The sequence below is a fragment of the Capsicum annuum genome, chromosome 12 (genome assembly GCF_002878395.1).
Source record: "Capsicum annuum cultivar UCD-10X-F1 chromosome 12, UCD10Xv1.1, whole genome shotgun sequence".
NCBI classification, from domain to species: Eukaryota; Viridiplantae; Streptophyta; class Magnoliopsida; order Solanales; family Solanaceae; genus Capsicum; species Capsicum annuum.
This window is the reverse complement of record NC_061122.1, coordinates 192,507,710-192,531,537: the sequence shown is the minus strand read 5'-3', so window position 1 is coordinate 192,531,537 and position 23,828 is coordinate 192,507,710. Positions and strand designations below refer to the sequence as shown.

General features: G+C 34.3%; 1 protein-coding gene across 1 annotated transcript; it reads right to left on the bottom strand.

Moving 5' to 3' along the window:
* Nucleotides 1–6,104: 6,104 nt before the first annotated feature.
* LOC107849841 (protein MIZU-KUSSEI 1-like) lies at nucleotides 6,105–7,230 on the bottom strand. Its single transcript, XM_016694386.2, has one exon. It carries the CDS (start codon nucleotides 7,050–7,052, stop codon nucleotides 6,363–6,365), a length of 690 nt encoding a protein of 229 aa, XP_016549872.1. The 5' UTR covers nucleotides 7,053–7,230; the 3' UTR covers nucleotides 6,105–6,362.
* Nucleotides 7,231–23,828: the final 16,598 nt, after the last annotated feature.

The following is a 23,828-nucleotide window of genomic DNA, read 5'->3' as shown; positions in this document are numbered from 1 at the left end:
TTACTCATTTTTTATCTACTGTCTACTACTACTTGGGGAGCGTACCTGGCTAACTAAGTAAACTTGAGGGAATACTCTTTTACGCTCATGCTACCTTGTATGAGGTTGATGAACTCTAATACTTTGGCTTCTTTTTTCTCTAGGGGAAAGAATCTATCTAAGAAGGCTGTAGCAAACTTTTCCTACTCTACGGGCTCCACATCTATACCCCAGTCTACCTTTCACTACTTGAACCACGTATGGGATATATCTTATAGCTGATAAGCATTTAACTTTGAACTCTCAGCAAAAGTTACTCCCATGATGTCTGTGACTTTCTGAACCTGGTCAAGGAATTCCTGTGGATCCTCTTCGGACTTACAACTTAAGAATAAGGAAGGATTCATTTGGGTGAACTCTCGAATCCTGGTTGCAGCTAAATTGGACACTAGGTTGGCCGAAAAAGCAGCTGGTCATTCATTTTGAGTTGTGACTGAATTGGCTAGAGTAGTGAATACAGTCCTGAATTCTGCATGAGCGACATGCTCATCTAGAGGATCTGCCTGAACAGGCTGAGGTGCAGACTGATTTCCCGTTCTCTTTTCATTAGTCCGTTTGGGAGGCATGTTCTGTAAATGAAAGGGAGAATGGATTAGACTGAGAGAAAATTTTGAGCTTATGCTCACTGGCACGACATGAATATTAAAAGAAAGGAAATTGTTCCTAAAACATCTCATAGCCTCCTGCACATAAGTGTGGTGCACAACACACCCATGTACAAGACTTTACTAGATGTGGCTTTTCAGATTTCCTAGGATACTGTTGAACCTTAGGCTTTGATGCTAAGTTTGTAACGCCCCGAACCTGGTACCCGAAATGATACACGGTGCTCATGACCCCGAAGGACATCTAGCTAACCCATGACTAATATCTATAACTAAGCACTGAATAATATACTGTAAATATGTGGAATATAAGCTATAAGACCATAAGGTTCAAAACTAAACTAATACTAAATATAAAACAATGTCTATAATGGGGTATAACAATACCCTAAACTGAAATAAACTGTCTGAAACATATTGTAGTCTAAAAGCCTCTAAACTATCTGACAAACTATGGAGTTGATGGAATATGTCTCCAACTAACTCCGAACTAGTGAAATAATAAAGTAATAAAATAATCATGCTATCCTCGAATAATGAGGACTCACTGCTAGTCTGGATTTTGAACATCTGATCTACTAAGTATGCTCGAGATCTCGTGCTTCTAAACCTATGGTATAAAATACCATAGCGCAAATGCGTTAGTACATTGAATATACTGGTATGAAAGTGAGGTAGGCTAAATGCAAGGGATCATATGCATAAACAATAATAACTGACTGTATAACATGAACATGAGAATACATACATGAATACATAACTGTAATTGAGATCGTGATAACGCTGACTCATGAATTTTGATAATGTGGATTTACTGATATCTAAGTACTGATACTGGGATACTGAATGACTGAGTCTACTGAATACTAAGGAACTAATGTCATATTTCTAATAAAGGAATGACTGTTTCTGATAGTTCTGATTATGAAGAACTGGTCTGATTGACTTTATCTGATAGTCCTAAAATTAAATACTGATAAAATGGGTTTCGTATAATTAATATACTATTAACTGAGTTCGTGATAACATGATTACTGAGTCTAAATATTGATAACATGAGTGACTGAATCTGACAGTCCTGATACTAATGAAACTAGCTGGGCTCCACACTATACTGATTTTACTGTATCTGACAGTCCTGGATTTTTGTAGAACAAAAATAAGTTCTATTATTGAAATTGGATCTGAAATTGATATTGTGAGGGGTAACCATCTGACATCCCCCAAAAATAAACTAGTGGGGTCCAACCTGTAACCCCAGCTAGAAGGGTGTCAGTACCATGCCAAGGGTAAAGACAAGTTGTGAGTATACCTTCTCTGACAGGGAGCTCTTTCGTCTACCCCTCCTAGTAGGAAACTCAAATAAGATGTATAAATCCCTAAATACATAAGGTGCATCCCAACCTACGCTGGATACATAGTTCTGAAACATAAGGATTGCTTCTAAGGATCACACCCTCTACTGAATAACAGGTGAATCCCCATCCTTGGGATCACTCGGTGCTGAATCCTACTCCCAACTGAATAGACACTGAACTGATACTAATGGTAGTTTTTAACAGAGCTAAATTGAGTTCACTGAGTTTCGTTGACTGATGAAATGCTATTGAGATCTAAGGACTGGTGGAGAGTACTGAAGTTAATAAGATTTTTAGGAATACTGAGTTTACCGAGATTACTGAGTATTAATGTTACTGAGACCACTGAGGTCTTTGAGATTACTGAGTAGGACTAGACTGATAGTAAATTTACTGAGTTTTCCTGAGTCATGAGATTGACTGGATTCTAAGAATCATGGCTTGACTGAGAATATCGTGAAAACATGACACTGGCTCTAGTCACACAGCTAAATTATCGGGTACAAGTACCCGCAGGACTCGATGGCATAAAACTAATAGTACATGACACTTCTTGAACATATGACCAATATCAATAATTCATAATACATTAATTTAGGGATTTTATGAAGTACATGGTTATCACAAACTTATACATGAATAGGATTGCATGTAAACATGGTACAATTTCATAAGGCTAATTCATGAGCAATCCAACAAACATTTTCAAGGCACATTTATAGTATGGGAGTTCTTTGACCACAAGGATAAAACATGAATTCACCACTTAAGTCATATTTGAACCTATATTACATGATTTCTAGTCTTCTAGGCATTTTATCAAACACCTTACATGCACTACTTAGGGAATAGGTATAATTATCAATTAACACATCATAAACCACTTAATTCATGAATTTAAACTCATATACTAACGTAATTTCATAAAAAATCATTAAGATTCCAACTTGGGAATCATACAACAACAACAACAACCACATGAATATAATTAACACATAGTATGAATATCATAATTCAAAGTTTAAAACTTGATTCTTGGGCTTCATGGACGAAAGGAATCTATGAATAAATACTATGCATACCTTAGTTCTTAATTCTACGAAGATTGATGGAGAGATTCTTGAATTTGAGTTTTGGATTCGAATCCCCAATTGAAAACCCTAGTTTGTTCTTGAGAGAAAATTGAGAGAAACAATATATTTTGGGTGAATTATGGATAAATCACGTGTTATTGGGTATATATAGGGGGTGAAAAATTGACCCTTTTAACCCATGGATGCGTATTTTAATTCTATGAAAATTCCCCGACCTGGACCCCTGGCTCGAGCGACGCTGTCGTGAAATTTGACAACCCTGAATTGAGCCTTGGTGCGATGTGTCATAATCACGGAGGTTCACTGGATTTTGATGATTACCATTTTGGCTAGCTCCGAAACACGTTGATGGCTTAGGTGGAATACTGTCTTACTAAAATGGCTCTAACTCTTCGCCCAGGTATCGAATTTAGGCAAATTTGGTATTGATAAAAAGATTATTCAATTTTCCACATGATAAAAAGTGAAAATATTAAAAATACCACATGTATAAAAGTGGATTCATCTTTAAAACAAGTCTTTAACATTTCTAGGACGATTTTAAGCTAGGTAGAAGTACGGGATAATATATTTTCCAAGAAGACAAGCTTCACACAACTGATTTGAAATATTAAAATATAATGGGCCAGGAAACATAATCATTTAATGCAAAGAATAATTGGACATTCCCAATATGAAATGTATAATGGCAAACATAATCATTATCAAATGATTCCTTTTAAAACATATGTATGTTGAAAGTGCATGCGATCCGATACATAAATTAATTCGATCTAAATTCAATTTGATGGTACTTCGAGATTCGTCTTCTGTTTAAATAAATTAATACTTCGATAAGCCTTGAAGTAAGGGGAAATTTGTGAGCAATTAAATTGAAATCATTATCAAATGATTCCTTTTAAAACATATGTATGTTGAAAGTGCATGCGATCCGATACATAAATTAATTCGATCTAAATTCAATTTGATGGTACTTCGAGATTCGTCTTCTGTTTAAATAAATTAATACTTCGATAATCCTTGAAGTAAGGGGAAATTTGTGAGCAATTAAATTGAAATCCATACAAAATTTGAATTATATTAAATTTAAAAATATATTAGTCCCAAATAAATATTAGAAATTAATATAATTAAATTAATTTAAGTCCAAACATGCAAGGATTTAATTAAAGTTTAAATGTTATTGGGCTAGTCCATTAATTTGGGCTACAAATGACTAAGCTCACTTTATAAAGCCCAAGATGTTATCATGTTCTAGATGTCCAATTTGGTATCACATGTCAAATGACGTGACATTCCAAATCAAGTGAAGAGCCAATGGGACCATGTCACATGTCAAAATGATGTAGAAAATTAAAAGCTCATAAGAAGTGTCATGTCACTTGAATCTGATTGGTCAAAGAAAGTTCATATTTATCAAGACCATGTCACTTAAATTTGATTGGTCAAAGGAAGTTCATATTTATCATGACTCTTCATTTCTTACAACTATAAATAGGGGCTTCATAATTCAGAAAAGGCACCAACAAGTCTAGCAAGAAGCAAGAGAGAACTCGTGGATCAAAAGCAGCAAAATTTCTCTACAAATTCAAGATCAAGAGTTCACGGTTCAAGAACAAGCTCAAGATTTCAAGATCAAGAGTTCAAGATTCAAGAACAAGTTCAAGCTTCAAGATCAAGACTACAACATTCAAGAACAAGCTCAAAGACCCTTGAATTCAAGTACAAGTCGAGATTAAGTTCATCAAGTCCTCAAATCAAGTTCAAGATCAAGACCGCAAGATTCAAGAACAAGCTACAAAGTCCCTGGATTCAAGCACAAGTCAAAGATCAAATCCGTCAAGTTCAAGTTCAAGTTTAAGTTCAAGATCAAGCTCGAAACCCTTAAATTTTTAGTTGAAAAGGCGAATCAGGGGATTCATAAAGATTGTAATACTCATGTTGAAATCAATAAATCGATTGTTGCAGTATTTTTCTTGTTTCGATTATTATTTTTGGTCTCAAAAAATTTATTGTCCAATAATATCATTTGACAAATATTGCATTAGACCTTAGTAGTTCCTTCTAGTTCAGAAAAAAAATTTCACACAATACTAGTTTTTCTCTAGATCTTATAGGGAGACAGGAAGAAAGATTAATCGATTCAGATCTAACATTAGTATTACCGACTTTGGGTGTATATATCATCAATAGCATCATCATCTATGTTTAAATCAACTACGTCTTATTTATTCTCTTCTTCTATATCATAATTTTCTTGAGCTTCTAAATAATGCATATCGTGAACACCTACACCTATTCATTATCAAAGAGTTCATTAATTGATACCAGAGGCACATGGGTATATCTAGTATTTGAACTACCTTTACCGAAATCGATACGAATTTATTTTTACTACACCTATCACTTTCGGGATAAAAAATTCTAATACTTTTACCGACTTTTCTTAATTTATTCATATTACAAATTAAACTAATAAATATTTTAAAAAATATAAAAACAATAAAAATAACATTCAATAAATAATGCACTAATTAAAAATTAAAAGTAAGAGATAATACCACAATATTAAATTTTTGAAGTATTCAAAAGTTGAGAATTTATAAAACTTTTACTTATATTTGTACATACTTATCCTAATCATTCTCCAATGCATTACTAAAATCAAAATTTACACGAATCAGAATTGTGGTAATATGAATAGGATCATCTACTTTTGACTTGAAACTAGATTCCAGTTCAAGCCCTCAGTATGATACACGTCATAATCATCGGGCTTGTGGATACTAAGCACCAAGCAAAAACCAAAATTTAACTTTTCAACTTACAAGTACAAACCTTGAATTTAGTGGGTACTCAATCAATTCAAATTAATAGGGAAACATTATCACAACCTTAGGAAGAAACAACAAAATTCAAGCAAATCATCCAAGAATTCCTAATATAATATGAGGAGATTGATAACAGCCCTTTAGAGTTAAATTAATTAACTGGAAAACTGATCAAAGTAAAAGGAAGAACTAACAATTTAGCGTTCATAGATTCCCAATAAACAAAAATCATCAAAACTTTGAATGAATTAAGTACTGATCAAGAAACCAATACAGGAAATTTGAAAAAAACAATGGATAATCCTAAGAACCTTTCAATGCTTTAACCCTGTACACCAAATTCTTCAATTCCTCTACCTACAAAGATACAAATTGATATCTACAACACTAGCAAATCAATTTACAAAATATAACCCTTTATCTGAGAAAATATATTCATATCCTCACAAAGAAAATACTCAATTCAGGTTCACTTTTAATAACTGGGCTCAACATATATAAGGTTTCTGAGTCCTTTGATCCCACTACTCTTTCAAAATGTGCCCTCATGTACGACATCTCATCATCCGCGTGTCCTTCCACGTCGGATTTTGGGGGCAGGACGCCTGCTCCCATAGACACCGCCTTAAGTACTTCCATGAGATAGAGATCTTCCTCCGTGGCATCTCTTTTCGCACAATAGCCACTTTTCTTCCCATTTACGAACATAGTCCAACATGGCTCCTCTAGAAGCTTCGTGTTACTATCAGGTCTTTTTTCGCATTCCAACGTGATGCGCACCATTCCAAGGTTCATTTCCTTTTGTAATGTGTTGGTTTGCATGGATAGGTCGATGACCAAGGTAGGCAGAGTTCCTGGGTTTTCCTGAATCGAAAGGCTGACACGGCCTTTTCGGTATCCGAATAATGTGCCAGACACACCAATTTTTATTTCGGGTAAACAGCCACCGGGAAGAGAAGGGAGTTTACATACGGGCATAATAATTGGGAAGGACCGGATCACATTTTGAAAGGCTCTAACTATTTTTACGGGGCATTTTTTATCATTTTTTGAGGAAGGCTTGACGAGGGATAAGGGAGTTGTGGGCAGAGTAGGTGGTGGTGGTGTTGATTGTGGCTCTTCCATTGCTGGTTTATTAATCCACCTTTTTTAAAAAAATTAAGGCAGGAGATTTAGAACCAGCAATGGAAGAATGGCCATTAAAGAAAGATAATTAGGATTGTTTGAATCGATATTAGGGTTGTATAGAGGAACAAAATAATATTGATTTAATTTGTGTATCTATATGTATTTGATACTTGAAAATAATGATGGTTTTTGCTTTTGGGGGGTTGAGTTTACTTCCACGATCCATAGTATTCGGCAGCTGAATTTGTGGAGTTGGATAAAATATTAATGGTTATCTATTTTTCATTGGATAAATAGAAGGAAAAATTACATAAATAGGTATGTGATAATCTTACATTGTAAATTATCACCAATTTTTTATGCTCTTATCAAAAATGATTCAGTATCTATGGAAAAAGAAAGTTATTTTACATCTTTAATTATTTTACATCTTTAATTAAATTATTACTTTCCCTCTCACACACACCTCTCCAATCCTCATCTTCATTGTTAAGGTATTTTGAAATGTACCGAAAACTTCTGATAAGCTTTTGAATTTGCATAGTTGAATAATCTCTTCGGATAGTGTTTTGGACTCGAACAGTTTGAAAACTAACCTTAGATGTTTATTACAATTTCATAGTTGTAGACAATATTTTAAAAGACAGTTACGTGACTCGCATCAGGGTGAGGCATAGTAAAAAATGCCTCGAGGCATCTTGGGAGGCAAAAATATCGAAAGGTGAAACGCCCTAAAATTTGAGGTATTCGTTAAGCATTAGGGCAATCGCCTAAGCGTTAGGTGTAAATTAGGTATAAGCCTAGAAAAGCTTACATAGTAAAAAGATTTGTTCCAATTAAATATCTAATTTCGAGTTAATACTAAAATATAATTGGTAAATACTTAAATACACAAATCAAAAGTAAACTTAAAACCCTCACTTTTAAATGTATTTGTCGGTGGTTGCCGACGGCATCGCTACTCAAGAAGGTATTGGATGTTCTTTCTTCTTCCTAGTTCATTTATTTTCGTTTAGTTCTTTTCAAGTCTCAAAGTGACAAGCTTTTAAGTTATTTAATTTTTTGGCTCTCTTACTTAAAATAAAATACATGATTAATGTGTGTGTAAATATATTGATCGGGTAATAAAGGTGGGGGCTGATTAATTATGTCCTATTTTTTTACACAAACTTGTGTGTTTAAGGAAATATAATAGTTTATATATGAAAATTGACTTTATATATTAGTTGTATCATATGGTTTTGATTATTTTTCTTTTGCTGAAGAAGTTTTAGATACATATTTCACTTAATTTTTATAATTTTGATATTTTTTGTGTAATTTATCTCTTTTTAAAATAAATATATTAATTTATATATATTAAAATTAAAGAATTTGTGGGGCTTACGTCCTACTGCATCGGGGCTTACGCATCGCCTTGTACCAGGTAAAACGCCTCGTCTTATGTCTCTGCCTTTAAAAATACTGATTGTATCACAAAATTTCATTATAATTCATGAAATTTGTTACAAATGGTGAAACCTGATCATTTTATATTACAATTTCACAGTTATACCACAAAATTTTTGAATTTTCAGCTATTATTGAAGCTCCAAACTTCAAAATATGACAATTAAATTTTTGTAAATAAGCTTTGTTTTAGGTGGATATGATTGTAAAAGATCGATTATGTATTAAGGAGCCCAAATGTAAAATTTTAGACGATTTAGTGTAGTTTTGATGTGTTTTTGGTTGAATTTAGTGATTGGATTCGAGGAGGAAGACGTAATCCCTTTTATATAATAATGTATATATTTGTATATTGTATTGTATATTTTTGAATATTCCATACAACTTTTTTTATTTTAGAGATTTTCTTCTTCTTCTTCTTTATTTTTTTTCTTTTCATAATTTTAGTTTTAAATTTATGTGTAATGTATTTGAAATTTGATTGATTTAAGAAACTCTATTGTAGAGTTGAAGCTTTGAGTATGAACTAGATCCAGATTTTGAGTATAAAAGTCAAATTAACATATGAAATTTGAGATTAATTTTGAAATAAGTGTTGTTGAGTTTGTTATGGATACATTATTGGATGTGGTTTCAAGTGATCGGAAACATCAATAGGACCTCAAGACTTAAAGTTTGATGTCATTTAGAGAATACCTGAATTAAATTTCAAAAAATACTCCAGAAAAAAGAAAAACGAGTAAAGTTTCACTGTTTTCGTAATGAGCTCCACTTTGAGTGAGTATTGCTACAAATGAACGGTCACATATAGAGGAAATTAAATCTAAAGTTTTGGGTGATTTGTTGTAGTTTTTAGTGCGTTTTTGACTGAATCTGATGCTTGAAATTAAGGAAGGGACGAAGTCGATATTTTGTATACTAGTGTATGATATAGACTGATATTGTATATGAATGCATCCTCTTATAATTTTGCATAATATCGTATATTGTGTGTATATATACAATTGTGCAATAATATACATAACTATATAAATATGTATGTATATGTATATAATGTTTAACCAATGTATCAACATTGTATATGTGTGTACTAAATGAAAAGGAAGAAGAAAATAACCGAATAAAAAGACTTTATTGTATATGCCACAATATACAATACAATGTACAATGCTAAGAGGTGGAGCCAGCCTAGTAATAGGGGGTTCTTCCGAACCCCATTTGGCGAAAGATTATACTATTAATACATAATTAAAATAATTTTTGTGTACAAATTGTAAATCTTGAACCCCCTTAGGTGGGTTTTTCTTTAGATTTTGAACCCTCAGCAAAAATCCTTGCTCCGCCACTATGAAATGCGTACAATATTATAAAAAAAAGTTACTTTACATTTATGGGCCAAATTCAGGTTTGTGTTATAAAATGCAATGCACTTTTAGGCTAAGAAATTGCAATGTATATTTGCTGTGTATTTTTTTTTTTTTTTTTAATTTTATTAAATAAAATACCTCAAGATTTTATCATGTTAAAATAAAAATAATTAAATCTATAATTTATTAAAAGTGTGAAGGGACTTAGAAATGTTGTTTGAACTTTTTGCCCTTCATTAAAAGTCATTGCTTTAGACAAAATTGTCTTATCACTTTTTTTTTCCTAATATTTATGAGTTGAAAATTAATTAAATATATTTATGGAAAACCTTTTCTTATTAGAAGTCATCAGAAGTAATGACAATTAATATTTATTTCATTAATTTAAGAATTCTAAATCAACGTAATAAGAATGTAATCAATTATTTTGTAAAGATTTAACTTTAAAAACAAGAAAAAAAATTAAATATAGAAAAAAAGAAAAATAATTGTACCACAAATATGATTTAAATTGATGCGTCTTTCTTATCCTCTGACAGCAAAGAAAAAAGGTACTACATGACAAACACAAAAGTGATGATCTATCAATCACTTGAAACTTCTGGTGGTATATATATATATATATATATATGCTTACATTAAAATATGTGTTTTTGTTTACATTATTATATTAAAGTGGTCTATCGGAAACAGCTTTTCTACTTCATCAGAGGTAGAGGTATGGACTGCGTACATCTTACCCCCCCAGACCCCACTAGGTGGGAATACACTGGGTTTGTTGTTGTTGTTGTTGTTGTTGTTATTATATTAAAGTGTGAAAAATCTTTGAAAAGTGATTTGACCTTTTTATACTTCATTAAAAATCTCTACTATAGACAAAATTATTTAATTTTAAATAATTAAACGTTACACGCGCGAGACATGTGTGATTAAACTAGTATATAAAACGTGGGTTTTCGAGTTTAGATCTAAATGGAATATTTGAATATTATATTAGGTTGGCTACGATGAAAATTTAGAAATTGGGGTAAAAGAAAATCAACCGTGGCACTTACATCATTTAACACTTTTTGATGGTGGTTTCCATGGTATGGTAATTTGATTATTATTTCTTAAAATGTATGGCATGATATGGTTTGAATTCATGGTATGGTAATCATGAAAACCATCACTTTATGTAACCATCAATTTGGTGGTATCTCATTATTTCCTTATTCTTTTATAATTATGTCCTTATTTAATATTACATAATTCTATTTTATTTTTTATATTATCTGTTAGTTGTTGCTTTCTCAGTTTAAGCCCCCTACCTCGTATCTTGACCCCCCCCCCCTCCCATTTTTTTTAGAAAATTTCCGAAAAAAATTCTTACCCCCTACCAAACCTCTACCCTAAAAAAATATTCTTTTTTTTTTTAAAATTAAAACTTTTTCTTAGCCCACCCTCACCTCTTTACTCCTCACCCCAATCTACCAACCCTCTCCCTCCCTTAACCAAATTTTTAAAAATTATTTTTAAAAAAATTCTTAAAAAATATTCTTACCCGATCGCACCCTTGCCATAGCTTCACACCCCCTCACAAAAATAAATAAATTAAATTAATATTTTTAAAAAAATTCAAAACTTTTTTTTCTTCCCCATCTCCTTACCCTACCCCCCACCCCTAAATTTTCCTCCACATCAAACTGTCATAGCATGTACAAAAAATACATTCAAACTTTGTACTTGTTGTTGGTGGTCACAACTAAAAACACAAAAGAAATGAAATTTATTGCTATCGAAAAATGAATCTTATTACATTTATTTTGATCTACTCTTTTTTTAATTTTGTTTGAATTTTACATGAATATAAAAACTTAAAATATCTATATGGAATAATTTGTGACATATTAGCAGGAAGAAAATTATTATTACGATCCAAAATTCAAAGAATCGTGATGGCACTTGTCGTGGCGAACCTTGACAAGTAAGCCTATCACCCAAACTAATACACAAAGAAAAAAGACAATAATAACCCCAAGGTAAGACTTTTAGAATGAAGTTGAACCATACAAGTATAATACATATGAAAAGAAACATAATAATTCAACCATAACTCCTAAAATCAGATGTCAACATTATAAGAACGTATCTAAATACAACTCGAATCCAAGAAAATACATAAGTTATCCAAATACAAGATAAACTCTGTCTCAAAATGAAAGTAAAGACATAATCTATAAAGAAAGGTAGCAAAATATATTCGAATGCTTGCAAATCATTAACTACCTTGAAAGCTCCAATAATCGCCCGAGTCAAGCAGTATGGGATGCACCCGAACCTGAATCTGCACCAGAAGGGCACAGTAGGAGTGAGTATGGTCCACTTGTACTCAGTAGGTATTATAGACCGACCAAGCAAAGTAGAAAATAAAGTACACAAAATACACACTAAGGCCATATCACCTGCAATCAGAAAACATCCCACAATGGTAGCCCACACCGCTTGCACTAACAGTTCCAATATATCACAAAAATAACAATAGCACACCAAGTAGAACACAAGTATATGTTATATCACAGGCAAGTAGAAACAGATAAGAAAATGTATATACAAGATGGTCAAGTATAAATAATAGGATATATAGTAAGTATACATATAACAAGTCAATATAGAAACTCAATTACAACATCAACACGATAAAGCAAGTGCAATGTATAAGATGTTGTTGCTACGGCTGCTAATGATGATGCACGAGGTTGTCACACAACCTTCGTATACACCCACGGAGGTAAGCCATCCTGATATGGGACCCATGAAGGGTTCATCAACCCACATACCACCCTGTATACATCTACGGAGGCAATCCTTCTTAGTGGGGGGTTCGTTAACTCATATACCACCAATATCTACGACTCTTCTCTGGCATAATCCTTTGAAAAAGGTTTATAAGATCCAATATCCAATACCAATATCCAGTGTTTCCAGTATTGCTAGTATTTCTAATATTTCTAATATTTTTCAGTATTTCCAGTGTTTTCAGTATCTACAGTGTTTCCATAGCACATACATAACACCAAATACAAATCTAATGCACATACGTGACAACAACTATATATAAAACAATATAACAAATAAGTGAAATGATGTGTGTGATCACATAAGGATGATGATGCAATATTCATGACCAATCACAATGAGTGTTTCCATAACCAATTCACATGATATATATATATATATATATATATATATATATATATATATATATATAACCACAATGTTATATTTTCACCACCACGTGAGCCAACATCCGATCATTATTTCTACCATCCATAGTTCATATGTCCTCCATAATTCATGTCCACAAAGTATTTATATATCACAATACACCAAAGGTACCACAATAGGCATTTTTTAACAACATAATATGATTATTCACATATATTCCAGGCTATTAATATCACATAAGACCCCACACGGTCACATATATCACATAATATCCCAAAATTCAATAATTACAACACATATAGGCCCCCACAAGGGCACAACATATAAATAGCCATTTTTCATGATTATTTTTCACCCTTAGCATAAATTTTGGTATACAAATTAACTACCTAGCTCAGTCTGCAGAGTTAAGCCATAACCTATCTTGAATGCCAAAATTGATCTGCTACGCTTTAAACCCACAATCTTACTTTTCACAAATGATCTGAAAGTTAATTAAAACAAAAAAATATAAAATCGACACATGAAAAAACAAAACCAACAATACCCATATTGCCTACTTTTTAATTCGGGGTCCAAACGAACCCCTGAAATGAGTTTCCAAAAAAAGGGCAAAATCAAAACTTTATTTCAAAAAATGTATTCCCCATATTTTTAGGAATCTATATGTCATGACCCAATCTCGAGCTTGGACATGACGGGTATCTCAAGTCCCATGTGTACGGAGATCACCCCTTGCACCAAACCAAACCAAACACAACAACTCCTAAGGTCAGATGAATTCTGAATATATAACAAGATACCATGCAATAAGCTTAAGAATATGCAATATATGTCTATAACCGACGATGGATAATCGGCCAAACAACCGACCAACATCACCCAATATCTATAGTAATCCAAACAAAGCCTTCTAACAAAGAACCAAAACCAGTCTTGGTCATGACAAGTCTCCATTTCTAAAAGATAACAATGAGAATGAAAATGATAATGTTAATGATAATGAAAGTAACTATCAACTCAAATCTAAGAATGAAAGCTAGTGAAATACCAAAGCCTTCCACGGGATAAAATCTCACCACTTCACCATAACGCAATGAACCGAGCTGACCGATCTAACTCTACTCAAGAAAGGTAGAATTAGCTCCGATGCCTACATTGCATGGAGATACTACGCCTGGAGATGGTTAGTGGGGTGAACGCTAGCATGTAACTTAAGGATAAGGATAACATAATGCCATGACCGACAGTTCAAAATCATTCAAAACCAATGCACATAATCAAATGCATATAGATACATATATATGTATGTATGTATATATTTATGTATATATATATTATCATATGCCGGGATAGGGAATAAGGCTTAACATGCTCTTTAAAACTTTAGCCTGGATTGTGTAGCTCAATCGTCATAACATATGAAGTCACCCACGGGATATATGGGCCTAACTCTCTGTAACGAACAGGGAGTACACCCTAGACGCCACATGGTGCTTACGGTCAGAAGTGAATATAACCTAACCTATAAGTTGGTACCTGCTGTTAGCACTGAATAAAACTGATAGCAAAAGATACACATATGCAAAAATAACTGAAGTCGCCATAAGGTTTTAAGTACTAAACCATTACTGAAGTATAAGTCTAAAATAACTTGTCTAAAAATTGATAAAAGCAATGACAAACTAACTTATTGTCCAAAATTATCTAAACGCCTCTAACTGACTGATTGTGGAGTTGATGGAACAAGTCCCCAACTAACTTTGGTTGACTATTAAACTGAAATGAAATACTGAAATAAACATAATTGATCCTCAAAATATGAGGACTTAGGGCTGCTATCACTTCTGATACGCTGGAATGTCTAGGTGCAGTTAGGAACCTGAGCGTCCCAAATCTATGATAAGAGACATCATAGCTCAAGAAACGAGTATGCGGTTAGTACTTTAAATATATTGGTATGCTAAATGAGGTTCGGCTGATATGCATGGGCTCATGTGCATAAATAATAACTGACTGGATGAATTATATGAGATAACTAATGCATATTATACGTGAAGGTGGTAAAATCTAAAAATTCATGACAAAGCATATAAAATGATACAAAAATAGTTTGTAAACTAAAATATTGAAATCAAAGTACTGATTTAACTGATAGACTATATGCTTCGGTCAATCAAACCTGAATTGACTTTTGAATAAGACTGGACTGAGACTGTGAGAGCTATCATCTAACTGACATGCCCTAATATGAGATAATTGGGATCCAACCTGTGACCTTAGTTGGAAGGTGTCCGTACTATGCCACAGGTACTAACACTGGCTGTGTGGATCCACTAAAGTGAAGTTCCGAAGGACTAAAGAGTCACTCTCTACTGGAAAGTGCTCTAGTGAGATATGTGCCAACCCTCAACTGGCAGGTTAATATCTTAACCTCATCTGGATACGTTATTCTTGAACACAGGGACTGCTACTAAAGGTCACACCCTCAACTGGAAGGTGAGCCCTCATCCTTGGGTAATCCTACTTCCAACTGGACTGAATCTGATTTCTGGACTGAACTAAGCTTACTAATATGGTCACTGAATGAACTGATAATACTCTAATGTATACGAAACCATTCTGAAAATACTAAGACTAAGTAAACAACTAAGTTTTAGGGTATTCATAACCCCCAGGACTCGATAACATTACTAGTAGAAACATACTAAATCTTTAAAAGCATGATAAGTAGTCATTGTTCAAAACTCACCTCTTAGGGGGTCATAAATTTAAAGCATGGGAATAGTTAAATCATGGCATGATAACAAAATTTCAATACAAAAATTATGGGTTAAGTATTTAACATGCAAATATCATTCTTCAAATATGTCAAAGGCTAATTTCAACAAAAACACATGTAAACATGATATAAAATTGGAATTCATGGAAGTTCATGGACAAAATTCATGAAATCATGTGAAATTCATGATTTTAAACTTTAAAATAGATTCTTCAACTTCATGGGTGAATGGACCCATGAATGAACATCTAACATACCTTAATGGAAGAATTTGTGAAAGTTCTTGGTAATTTCTTGAAGTTTGAGCTTGAATCTTTATGGGGATAGGGTTTGTTCTTGAGAGAAAGTGATTTTGTTTTGAGAGGTTTTGTGTAAAAGATTACCAAATGTGCTTTTAAGGGCTTCAAATCTCGTGTTTCTTATGGATTGGGATGATGGAAAAAGATGCAATTGCCCTTCTGAAACTAAAATTCATAACTGAAATGCTGATTGGACCTTTACCACGACTCAACAAGGACTCCATCACTATTCCACCACAATGCACTTTTATCATGGTGACGTACTATTTTCAAAATCCAAAAGTGTTCCAAACCTCGTCCGAAAAATCCAAAACTTACCCAAGACATGCTCTTAACACCCCTGAACATGAATTAACTCAGAAACCTATGTCTCAAGGTCGATAAGATTACTTTAAAAATCATCAAAATTAAGAGGCCAAAAATAAAACTAAGTCTCTAACACTTAGCCAAATTTTTAGGTTCTAAGCCTCTTGTGCATGTATTGGGGGACGAACTGAGCTAAGACTAATACGGGGTACTACAATATCCTCCCCTTGGGAACATTTATCCTCGAATAAGAGTGATTAAGCTGAGCAATACTGAGGTACTAAGATTATATACTAAATATGCATAACTAAAAACATGATTACATGACTGAGTCTATAACATGGTGACTGTCTGAACTGATTCATGAATGCATGCAATGACATTGAGATGACTATATGGTTGGAATTGAGAATGGAAAAGAGATAACCTAAGTAAAACTGTTACCTTGAGCTGAGTTTGAGTTTATGGAGAAACGGTGAGGGTACTTGGTACGTATGTCTGTTTTTGCTTCCCGATTAGCTCCCTCAAAGGATTGATTCTGCCAAAGAACTTTGATTAAGGGAACCTTTTTGTTCCTTAGTATGTAAATCTGACTATCTAGGGTTTAAACTGGGAGTTCTTCGTAAGAAAGGCTATCCTAAGAATCTATACTTTCTAAAGGAAAAACCATAGCTGGGTCACCAATACACTTCTTCAACGAGGACATATGAAACACTTGATGCACTGATGCTAAATCTGCAGGCAAATCAAGCTCGTAAGCTACTTTTCTAAAGAACTCAATATCCTGTAAGGGACTACATATTTGGGACTAAGTTTCCCCTTCTTACCAAATCTCTTTACTCCCTTCATGAGAGAGATTTTCAAATATACCAAATCTCCACCCTCAAATTCAAGATCTCTTCTTCTCACATCTACATAGGATTTCTGATGGCTTTAGACTGTCTTAAGCCTCTCCCTGATCAACTGAACTTTCTCCAAAGCATCAAACACTGAATCTAGACCTACTAAAGCAGTCTCACCTACCTCAAACCAACCAATAGAAGATCTATATCTCCTCCCATAGAGAGCCTTAAATAGATCCATCTAAATACTGGAATGATAGCTGTTATTGTAACCAAACTCAATCAATGGCAAGTGATCATCCTAACTACCGTCAAAGTTGATAACAAAAGCTCTCAACATGTCCTCTAAGGTCTAAATGGTCCTCTGACCATCTGTCTGAGGGTAAAAGGCTGTACTGAGATGAACTTGGGTACCAAGACCCTTCTAAGAATCTTTCCAAAAGTGAGAGGCAAACTGAGTACCACTATCTGAAATGATGGATAACAGAACTCTATGAAACCTAACCAACTCTCTAATACAGACCTTAGCATAGTCCTCGATTGAATAAAAGGTATTGATTGGCAAGAAATGAGCAGATTTGGTCATCTGTCTATAATAACCCAAATTGAATCATGCTAGAGATGTGAATGAGGCAACCCTATCATAAAATCTGTATTCACCTCTTCCTATTTCCAAGTGGGTATATTGAACTCTTGCATAGAGCCACTAGGCCTTTGGTGCTCAACCTTAACCTGCTGACAATTAGAACACTAGGCGACAAACTCACCAATAGCCTTCTTCATCCCACTCCACCAATAGATTTCCTACAAATCATGGTATATTTTAGTAGCCCCTGGGTGAATCGAGTTACACGCACCATGAACTTCTATGAAAATTAGCTGCCTCAAAAGATCGATACATGACACACACAGTCTACCCTGGAAATGCAACACATCATCTCTCCCTTGGGAGAAAACCTCTACTTTTTGATCTCTGACTGACTTCTTTAATTTAACTAGACTGGATCCCTATTTTGGTTTTCTTTCACTTCGACAACCAAAGAAGATTCTGAACTATTCTGAACCTACATACTACCCTCAACTAAGTCAACCAAATGAACGCCTAACCTAGCCAACTGATGTACCTCCTGAACCAACTTCTTTTTATCATTCTCAATATGAGCAACACTATCCATAGCCAATATACTAAGGGCATCTGCTACTGCATTGGCCTTGCCTAGATGATACAAAACACTCATATCATAATCTTTCAATAATTCTAACCACCCCTTCTGATGAAAAATACTCTCTCTATAAAAATACGTACTACAAACTTTGTGGTCCATGAACACATCAACATGTTCCCCATATAGATAATGCCTCTAAATTTTCAAGGCAAAAACAACAACTGCTAACTCAAAGTCATGGGTTGGATAATTCTTTGCATGAGGTTTAAGCTATCTAGAGAAATAGGCTATAATATTACCCCTATGCATCAAAACACAACCCAAGCCAACTCTGGAGGCATCACAATAAACAACAAATCCATCTAAAACATCGAGCAACATCAAAACCGGTGCTGAGGTGAGTCAAGCCTTCAACTCTTGAAAACTCTTCTCACAAGAATTTGACCACTGAAATTTGAATTTCTTCTGTGTTAATCTGGACACAAGGGACACCATAGACAAAAATCCTTCAACAAACCGTATGTAATAGCCAGCTAAACCCAAGAAACTCTAGATATCTAACAGAGAAATGGGTCAGGGCCAGTTTCTCATTGTTTTGGTCTTTAAAAGATTAATTCTAATGTCATCACCGGAAATAATATAGCCAAGGAAAGCTAATGATATTAGCCAAAACTCGTACTTATTGAATTTTTACAAGTAAATAATGGGCTCTAAGATTCTACAATACTATTTTGAGGTGATTTGCATGATCAGTTTCATTATGGAAATAGACAAGGATGTCATCTATGAAAACTATGATGAACATGTCTAAGTACTGCTTGAACACTCTATTCATCATGTCCATGAAAGCTTCTAGGGTATTTATTAGACCAAAGGACATGACTAGGAATTCAAAGTGACCATACTGAGTTCTGAAAGCTGTATTTGGTATATCATATTCCTTGACTCTAAGTTGATGATAGTTGGATCTGAGGTCTATCTTAGAGAAATAACTATCACCCTGAATTTTATTGAACAAGTCATCAATTCTGAGGAGTGGATACTTATTCTTGATAGTGACTTTGTTTAACTGATGGTAATCGATGCATATTCTAAGAGAATCTTCTTTCTTACGCACGAAGAGGACCAGAGCACCCTATGGGGAAACACTGGGCCTGATGAATCCTTTTTCTAAGTGGCCTTTCAACTGACCCTTTAACTCCCTAAGCTCAGCTGGAGCCATTTTATAGGGAAAAATAGAGATAGGCTGGGTGTCTGGTAGAAGGTTTATTCTGAAGTCAATTTCCCTTTTGAGAAGGACTTTGGGAAAATCTTTAGGGAACATATTGTTTCCCTCACTACTGAAACTAACTCGATACTAGGAGTCTCGGGATTGGAGTTTTTGACTCAAACAAAATGGTAGACACACCCCTTGGATATCATTTTTCTCAGTCTAAGGTACAAAATAAGCTAAACCCTAAGTGATAACATAATACCCCTCTATTTAAGGACTGCTTTATTCAGAAATTGAAAATGAACAACTCTATTTCTACAATCAATTAAAGCATAGAATGAGTGGAGCCAATCTGTACTGAGAATGGCATCAAGATTAACTGAGGTAACTTTCTAGGATATTGTAATCAGACAATTCCTGTATACATGCCTGGCTATAATAGAGACACCTACTGGGGTGCACTGAGAAGAGTTCTGCTAAAGTCTCATGACTGACACCAAATTAAATGTTATATAGGGGGTTACAAAAGAAAGAGAAGCTCTAGGATTTAACAAAGCATAAACATGTAAATGAAAAACCTGTAATGTACTAGTAACCACACTAGGAGAACTTTCGTGATCTTATCGGGACTGAAGTTCATACAATTTAATTGGACGTTGACCACTGGTTGGGATTTAAGCGATACCCTACTGAGTCAGGTGACCGGATGGAACTGGAAGACGACTAGACTGACTTTACTGACCACTATTTGGGCAATCCCTGAATTTATAGCCTGGATTGACACACCCAAAGCATACATCACTGCTAGCTCTACACACACCCTAATGGTTTCTACCATATTTCTGACAAGGAGGATTTGTATGACCATTATTCACACTTTCCTGGGGCTTAGAGCCTGGCGCCCTATCCCGATTATCATTATTGAACTTTGGCACTGGTGCACTAGCTAAAGACAGAGCTGGGGCTAAAGATTTCTAATGGAATTGAGGACGCTTACCACCCTCCAACCTCAACTAATCAAAATTAAAGCTACTTGTTCTAGCCTTTTTATTCTCCCTTTCTCTTTTTTTAAATTTCTGCTCCTCAATCTGTTGAGCATGGACCATCAAACTAGATAAGTCCATCTCCTTAATCAACATTGCGGTCCTAAACTCCTTGAACTTGCTATCAGCTACCCCAGAAACAAAGTTACTCATCCTTGACCTATCATCAGACACCATATTAGTAGCATACCTATCCAGTCGATTAAACTTAAGAGAATACTCTTTCACACTTATGTTCTTCTACTTCAAATTGATAAACTCCTGCACTTTAGATTATCTTAAATCCAAGGGAAAGAACCTATCTAAAAATTTTGTAGTGAATTCCTCCCATTCAACAGGCCCTACACTGTACCTCCATCCCCCTTTCACTTTTTATACCAGGTGATGTTAGGTGTATTTATGCATTCTAGTGTCACTATTCTAGTCCTTTTAGCGTTGTTTTGAGGATGATTCATGTTCTTAATGTGTTGGTAATGATATAAATGTGCATACAAGTGTTCAAGTATGTTTTTAAAATGTTTAATGGTGCTTTCACACAAGTTTTGATTTAAGTTGAGCTAGCGTTACTAGCTTGAGTTAGGTGGTTGTCTAGTCTATTGTGTTGGATTATAATGTGTTTTAATTAGTTACCAAGGTTGTTATTATGTTTTTATATGTGAAACAACTTGGTGATAATGTTCAAGGGTCAATTAGATAAAAAATAGAGTCAAAACAATAAGTTTAAGCTCAATATGAATTTAGCCTATGCTTAGCTCGTGTTTCCAGTTCATCATTGAGGATGTTGTATTGTTTTGAGCCCTAAATTATTGTTTTTAATTTTATATGATGATTACTGAATGGATTATTATGATATATGAAGGATATAAAAGCTTCAAATCAAGTGGAAACAACATAAAAAGGCTTGAAAATGACCACAGAAGTACAAGACACAAGCTAGATGCAATTTGGACACCTGAAATGTATGGGGCGAGTGTTTGCACATAGAGAATTAACTGGAATGTTCTACCCACCAATGGATTCATAAGGGGTAAAAAATAGTAAACCACTGCTCAAGAGTGATAGATCAAATCGCAATTTTCTAAAAATAGGAGCTCAATGCGATTACACCGTTCAGCGGTGTAATATCTATCAGCTTAATACCGCTCAGCGATGAGCACTCAAATCAGGATAAATTGGCCTTGCTGAACAAGAATAACGTGGAAACCTAATCCAAGTCAATTTGTGATGTGTCTACTATAAATATAGCATCTCAAAATATGTTTTGATCATCTTGGAACCCCTAGATCGCTTGGAGCAACATTGGATGCTACCAAAACTTCTTTTTAGGCTTTTATTTTTTTAATTTAGCTTTATTTATGGTTTTTATCATTCATACAATTATTCGGATATTTATTATGACTATGAGTGGCTAAAAACGCTCTGTCCGGGGTTAAAGCCAAGAACATGAGTACTATTGTTTAAAATTAAGTTCGTTTGATTTACTTATAATTATTAGTTGTTTGTTTATTATTGTTATAACTATTTTAAGGATTCATGACCCTTAGAATACATAAATTGTCTATCTTTTGATCTCGGGAGAGGGAATAGGGAGATAGAACATGGGAATAAACAAAGTATGGTTTGTATTTCTGTATGAAACAAGGAATTGAAATTAGTATCTAGGACAAGGATGTACTTAGAGGCCTTACTTGATTCAAACGTAGGATGATAGCTTAAAGAACTTAAGTGAACCATTACATCCCCGCTCAGCGATGAAATTATAAGGTTTAACTTAGGTAAAGGATTACTGGTTGGGAAACCATAATCATGAAATTAACCCTATGAATCAACAACCAAGATAAAAAAGTTAACGAATGAAGTACAATAACATAGTATGATTGTTTGAAGTGCTTTAACGCTGGGTTTTGTCCTATTGATTGTTCCAAGACTTTAATTCACACATTTTTACTTTTATTTAGATTAGAAAGCATAAACTTTCTTTTAGTTATGATAGCATCAATTGAATTGAAATTGTGAACTAGAACAGAATAGTTGTTAGATAAAGTCTTTGTGGGATCAATACTTGGCTTTAATTAGGCCACTCCACTTGATAAGACCACGTACACTTGCGCGTGTGCTGTCACCAGGTGTGAGCTACATCCTGCAACTGGTAAGAACCCAACTCTGCACTCTCGCTAGGGGTCACACCCATAATGTCAATTATATTCTGAACCATGTCAAGGAACTCCTACAGATACTCATCAGACTTTGATCTTTAAAACAGAGGAGGGTTTATTTAGGTGAAGTCCTGAATCCTAGATGCAACTGTATTAGCTATTGGAATACCTGGGACAGTATCCTGCTGATTAGTTTGAGCTGATACTGAGTGGGCTAAAGTAGTGAAGGCAGCTCTGAATTTGGCATAAGAGATATGCTCGTTCAGGGGATCATCCTTAATAGGCGAAGGTGCAGGCTGATTTTTGTTCCTTCTTCTGTTAGTCTTTTTGGGAAGCATATTCTATAGATGGAAAGAAGATTGAATTAAAAATAGGGTTTAAATTGAGCTCATGCTCATCTGCATGACATGAATACTTAAAGAAGGGGAACTTTTCCTAAAACGTCTTGTAGCCTCTTGCCCATAAGTGTGGCACGCTTTACACCTATGCAGAAGACTCTACTCAACACTGTTTTCAGACTCCCTAGGATATTTTAAAAACCTTAGGCTCTAATACTAAGTTTGTAGCATCCAAGGAGTACACCCTGGATGCCACATGGTGCTTACGGTCACAAGTGACCACAAGCTAACCCATGAGCTGGTACCTGTTGTGAGCACTGAATAAAACTGATAGCAAAAGATACTCATATGCGAAAATAACTAAATTTACCTTAAGTTTTTAAGTAATAAAACATTACTGAAGCATTAGTTTGAAACAACTTGTCTAAAAACTAATAAAAATAATGACAAACTGACTGACTGTGGAGTTGATGGGACAAGTCCCTAATTAACTCTGGTTGACTACTGAACTGAAATGCTGAAATAAACATAATCGATCTTCAAAATATGAGGACTCACCACTACTACCACTATTGAGGTGCTGGAATATCTAGGTGTGGTAGGAA